The sequence below is a fragment of the Hyaena hyaena genome, unplaced genomic scaffold (genome assembly GCF_003009895.1).
Source record: "Hyaena hyaena isolate Hyena2069 unplaced genomic scaffold, ASM300989v1 scaffold_1080, whole genome shotgun sequence".
Lineage (NCBI taxonomy): Eukaryota > Metazoa > Chordata > Mammalia > Carnivora > Hyaenidae > Hyaena > Hyaena hyaena.
Window position 1 is genome coordinate 122,837 of NW_024081704.1, and position 6,203 is coordinate 129,039.

A 6,203-nucleotide genomic window follows, 5' to 3' on the forward strand; every position below is an offset into this window, starting at 1 on the left:
GCAGTTCTCTGGAGCCAGAGCATTTTGTGTGAGGTCTCCCAGAGGAAAGGACTTTAATACAAATGGGGAGAGCCACAAAGGTAAGGTTTTAAGCAGAGTGGTAAGTGGAGGAAGGAAAGGGGAACCTTCCAGAGAGCCTGTCGCTCATGAGGGCCAGTGATGATGAGCCAGAACCCAGCCTGAACCAGGCTTGTGCCTATAGCCCTCCCTGGGACCCCTGGCCATTCCTGCCATGGAGAGGGCTGGGGCCATCACAAGAATAGGTTCTGTGATGGGATCTTTGTGCTCAGGACAGGTGTTAATGAAGCATGCAGTCTACTCATAGCCCTTTGGGCAGAGCATGCATTAGGCAGAAGGGTCCTTGTACAGAGCTGTAGGGCTCAGAGCAGCCCTGGTAGTAGCCCCAGCAGCCTGGCCCTGGGCAGACACAAATCTGCATTCCACGGGGCTGGGCCAGGCTTCACATCTACCTTCTGCTGCCGTGGGCACCTACTTCGGTTGACGTAGGCTTTGCCCATGAGTATGTCTGAATGTACACACATGTATTTTCTTATGATCAGGGAGTGACATGTGTATCCATTCATGTCTACACATGTGCTCTTATACTCTAGGCATGACTCACAGTGGGAGCCTGCATGGGGTGGTATGGAGGTGGGATACTGGGTCCCTATAGGGACCTGAGAAGGTCAAATTTTCTGGGCTCTGGAGATCACTTGTACCTGGAAGCCTTTCCTGAGCCTCTGTTCCTGCCCCTCCCCAGCCCCAAAGCCTACACCAGTGTAGTTCAGCACCCAAAGCTCAGTTCCCAAGAAGCCTCAGTAAAGACAGGAGAGACAATGTTTTTCCTTCTCTACCTTTGTGGTTCTCTTTCTGGCCTCTTCCCACCAATGGTCATGAGGACCAATAGCATCCATGCTCTTGGCCTTCTTAGACACAGCCCAGGCCACTGCTCACCCTTCAGCCCTTAGCACAGACCAAAGTGTGTAGGAGAGGGGAGGAAGCTGGCATGGACAGGGATGGGTTTATGCATCTATTTCAATGCTGCTTAGCCCTGGCTGTCCATAAGAATCCTTACGGAACTACTGCTGTGTGCATCCACTCAGTATTTCTGGGGCAAGGGGCCAGGCTTTGGTGCTTTCCAAAGTGCCCTAAGCATCTCTTCTGGGCAGCCAGTCTGGAGGACCTCTGTTTGATGTAACAGTAAATAGCTAAGCAAATCGGTGTTGGCATAGGAATACTTACATATGCAGTGTGTACTTATAAAAGTATAAAGATATGCAGTGGAATGAAATGAAATCCTAGGAAAGTGATTGTTTCCAGGTAGAGGCAGCAGGGTAATAAAATGGAGAGGAATCAGATGCTTCCACTAGTTGTAATGTTTCATTTCTTGAGCAGAGTGGTGGGAACTTGGTATTATTTCACACTTTTTGCTTTGGTTGAAATAGTTCATCATAAGAGCATGAATTTCATAGTCAAACCTGGGTTTTAAGTTTATTTCTGCTACTTACTAGCTGTGTGACCTGGAGCAAGTACTTAACCTCTGTGTTCAAAGAAGTTGTTTAGTCCTCTGTATAATGCAGCTCCCAAGGCTGTGTGAGGACCACTTGTGAAATTTTAAAACTCCTTATAGGTTTCTTTGTTGGGAATAGGAGGTAGGGTAACTCCAGGGGAAGGCAGTTGAGCCCTGGTCTTTCCAGATCCCTTTGTGGCCTCTCAGGCGAGGGGTGGAGCAGGGCGTGGGGAGAGTAGGGCACTGCTCTCAGAGGACAATGAGGGAGGGAGGAGCCACGCCCCGTGTTGAGGGAATGTCTAGGGATAGAGGGGTGGTGGCCTCTGGAGGTAGGTAGAGCAACTGGGTAAGAGCCCCTCCTCCCACAGCCCCTCTCTCACAGGAACACAGGTCTGGGGGCTGCCCATGGGCATTTAGATTCTGATGCATCCAGACAGCCTTTTCCCTTGGAAGACAGGAGGCTATGGAGGCATCCCCGGGGAAGGCAGGGTGTCTGTCTGTCTGTGTAGATGCACATACTCTCTCACACATGCAGTACACACTCATATGTGTGTGTGCCAGGCCTGGCTATGAAAGGGGGAAAGGAACTCAGACATTATTCTCATTGGACAAGCTTAAAACACAACATGGCTCATTTTTATTTTATCTCAGAAAAAAACATTCCCTTCAGAAGGAAAGGCAGTTAGATAGGGCCTCCAACTGGGCAACTCTGAACTACCCAGGCACATCCCGTGGTGGGCTAGTCCCCACCTCCTCCCCTAAGCCCACAGTCTTGACACCATTCCATTACAACTCCCTGTCCTTGAGCCCAGCTCTGTGGCCCTAAGAAATGGCCCTGGGACTGATGGGGTAAGAAGTGCATGGCAGCTCATGGCAGCTAGTGAGGGCTGCCTAGGACTCCCTGGGCTGACTCCTGAGGCCAGGTTAGCAGCAAGACCGACAACAGACCCAGCAGCCAGGGAAGAAAGATAATTAAAAAAAAAAAAAAAAAAAAAAAAATTTCCTCCACGTTAACATTTTTTCCTGGAAAAAACAAAAACAAAAACACACCACCTCTGGGCACAGCAGNAAAAAAAAAAAAAAAAAAAAAAGAATTTCTTCACGTTTAACATTTTTTCCTGGAAAAAACAAAAACAAAAACACACCACCTCTGGGCACAGCAGCTCCTGAACCCTTGGAAAGTCTTGAGAGAGTGGTGTGTGTGTGGTAGGGGGTCTGTCGGAGCCACCCCCCAGCCTCAGGGCTAGCCAGCCTGCTCTGCCACAGCTGCTCTGTGAAGTCAGGGTGGTACTTCTAGATGCTTCCAGAGTGGGGGACTGGGCCCTGCCCAGCCAAGATGCTTGGATGCTGTGGCCCTGACCTGATGCAGGGCCTCCCAACATGAAATGTCCACTTCCTCGGACTCCAAACCCTTCCCGCTGGGCCTCATGCTGCTCCAGCCAGGGCTCTCTCCTCTCAGTCCAAAGTGGGAACTGGCCAGGAGAAGGGTCTCTGGGCACATTCGCTCTTCTCCCAACTGACAGGCTCCATCCACCAAAAAGAAAGACTTCCTTCCTGGAGGAAAGGGCAGACTCAGTGGATCATCAGGACACTCCTGCTCCATCTTGGGCCAAGGGTCCCTCAAGGCCAGGGGACTCTGGGCATGCTCCCTTGAGCTCATGGCTGAGGAGCTCCACATCTGGAAGGCCCATGTCCGCATGGGACTCATGGGCACTCCCTCCACTCACCAGCCCCAGCGCGTAGCCATTGGGCCGCTCAGGATGGGGGGCGCTGCCATTGGCCCACACCCCAGGAGGATGACCATTGAGGCGGAGGCTGATCTGCTCTCCATCACTGCCATGAGTTGCCAAGGCCCGGGCACTGGTCCCGCCTGCCTTGAAGGGCTCCCGCCGCCTCAGGATATGGCTGCGAATGATCTTGCGGAAGGTCTGGCGGAACTCACGGATGCGGTAAGCATAGATGAAGGGATTTACAACGGAATTGGTGTGTGAGAGGATGATGGTCAGGTACATGAGCCAAGGTGGGGCATGGGGACACTCTGGGCAGAAGAAGGTAAAGCAATTGATGATGTGCAGGGGAAGCCAGCAGAGGGCAAAGAGCCCCACAATGATGGCCAGCGACTTGGCAGCATGGACCTCCTTCTGCAGCGTAGACCGAGCCCGCTCCCCCGGCAGAGGATGGCTCTCCATCTGTTTCAGCTGTCGCCGAGCCGCCAGGAAAATCCGCAAGTAGACGCCCAGCATGAGCAGAAGGGGCACCAGGACACAAGCAAAGAAGTTGTAGTACACCATGTAGTTCATGGGGACCACATCCTCAAAGAGACAGGCCACCTGGCCCTCCCCACAGCCCTGTGAGTCATTTCTGCCCTCCTTCGGCTGGCTGCAGTTGTTCCAGCCCAGCATGGGAGTCAAGCCAATGGCAAACGACAGCACCCAGCAGACCGCAATGATGCCTTTGGCCCTTGTGCCAGTCACCAAGCCATTGTACCTGGGGAAAGGAGACCAGCATCAGATGTCTGAGAAACCAAGACAAGGAGGGGCTAAGAGTTAGAAACCCAGAGAGGCACCCGGGCCTGATCCACCGGCTGTAAAGTTTTGGCCCACTTACTTCCTTCCTCCTAGCCTCAGTATCCTCCTCTATTCAGCAGAGGCCCAAGCCCTTGCCTTTTCCCACAGCGGGTAACAGGAGAGCCGCCCCCCTGGAAAGGAAACCACTGTATAGACATTCAGATGGTTACCAAATAGTATTACAAGTAGTCCTGGGACTCAGTTAGTTCTGTTTGAGGACATTAATAAGTGAGAGAACTTATCACCTCCATGTTGGTCTTAGTTGATGCTAGAATAAGTTTCTCTTAAAAGTGGGAATAAGCCAGGAGGGTACACTCATTGGCCAGGGGTAGAACCAGCCAGATCAGACTTGTAGGCAATTCATGTCTCTTGTATTCCATGCTCTTCCTTCCCTACTTGACGTAGGGTCTCCAGAAGCCCCCAAGGAGAGGTGGCACAGAAGGGAGATGGGGGTGGGTGGAAGTCCTGGGTCAAATATCCTCTCTCCCTCCCAGATTCACCCACAGCCCCATGGAGAGACATGAGATTGGCATGTCTCAACATTTAAGAGGAAAAAATTGCATGAGGTATTGAGGTCCAAGAAGGAAAAGCAATCTGCCTGAAATCACTAGAGAGCCATACTCAGTCCTAGACTCTGAGTGTGGCCTGACCTGCCAGCCATGAAGCTGGCCCCAAGCCCATAGAAAAGGTGGTATAAATATATATATATATATATATATATATATATATATATATATATATATATATATATATATATATATATATATATATATATATATATATTCACACACACACACACACACACACACACACACCAAGCTGGGGAGAGGGGCTGAAGGAGGGGAGAGAGAGAATCTTAAGCAGGCTCCATACTTGGTGCGGGGTCATGCTCTGAGCCAAAGTCAAGAGACATTCAACCAACTGAGCCAACCAGGTGCCCCCGTGGCATAGATTTTATTCAGAGAATGGGCAATCAAAAAATCATCTCTTTGACTGAAGAAGGTGACCTCAGTTATCTCTGAGGGATAACCATTTGTTTAGTGGTTTTGATTCTGATAACACCAGACTGCCCTCCCCTCTACCTGGCAAACCCTATCCATCCTTCACATTCAGGCTAGATACCTTCCCAGAGAAGTTTCCTACCCAAGTGCAGCAAATCCCTACTCCATTTGGGCCCCTTTGGGACAGGGCTTTCCTGCATCCATCTCTTCACTGCCAGCACTGAGAAAGCAACACACAGCAGGTGCCAAGGAAAAATGTACTTTCCTTAATTTCCAGAATTGGAAGCATCCACAGAAATTACTCCCTGGGTGGTAAACATAGGCCTACAGGTAACAAATGTGTGAGGCAGGGTGGCAGGGCATTTACTCCATGTATAAGAGACAGCTAACACTCCTCAGCCCTTGGCCGCCCATGCACAATGGCTTCCAGTGCTGCCAGGCCTCAGGAGGAGCTGGGGAGCTGATTTTCTGGGTGAAATCATCCATGGTTTAAAGTTTGTCAACAAATTCAAATAAAGGGAGGGAAATCTGGTGGCCTCTGACCTCTTATGTAATCCAACTGCCTCATTTTATAGATGGGAAAACTGAAGCCTAAGGAAGGGAATGGACTTGCCGTGGACATTTCAGGAGGCAACTCGGGCCAAGGTAAGTCTGTCAATTCTGAATCTTGGAATCCCAAAAGTAACTGGGCAGAGCCACTTCCAAGAGCCCCTCAGCCCCATTTAGCAGGGGCTTGGGTACCTGCAACAGGAGAAGGGTCATGGACTTGCCCATTTCCACCATGCTACAGAGAGCCTACAGAGAGCTACAGAGAGCCTGTTCCTATTCTGGAGCCTCAAACACAAAGTCTTAGGACTTTCTTTCTTTCTTTCTTTCTTTCTTTCTTTCTTTCTTTCTTTCTTTCTTTCTTTCTTCCTTCCTTCCTTCCTTCCTTCCTTCCTTCCTTCCTTCCTTCCTTCCTTCCTTCCTTCCTTATCTTTCTTTCTTTCATCTTTCTTCTTTCTCTCGCTCTCCCTCTCTCTCTCTTTTCTTCTTTCTCTTTCTTTTCTCTTTCTTTCTTTCTTTTCTCTCTCTTTCCTTCCTTCCTTCCTTCCTTCCTTCCTTCCTTCCTTCCTTCCTTTCTTT

At 50.1% G+C, this 6,203-nt stretch overlaps 1 protein-coding gene across 1 annotated transcript in view; it reads right to left on the bottom strand.

Annotated features, from left to right (window-relative positions):
• Positions 1–2,614: 2,614 nt before the first annotated feature.
• ADORA2A (adenosine A2a receptor) overlaps positions 2,615–6,203 on the bottom strand; it is an 18,424-nt gene continuing 14,835 nt past the window's right edge. The window contains exon 3 of the mRNA XM_039222171.1: positions 2,615–3,997. Within this exon, the coding sequence (XP_039078102.1) occupies positions 3,094–3,997 (904 nt within the window). The 3' untranslated portion in view covers positions 2,615–3,093. The remainder of the gene's footprint in view (positions 3,998–6,203) is intronic.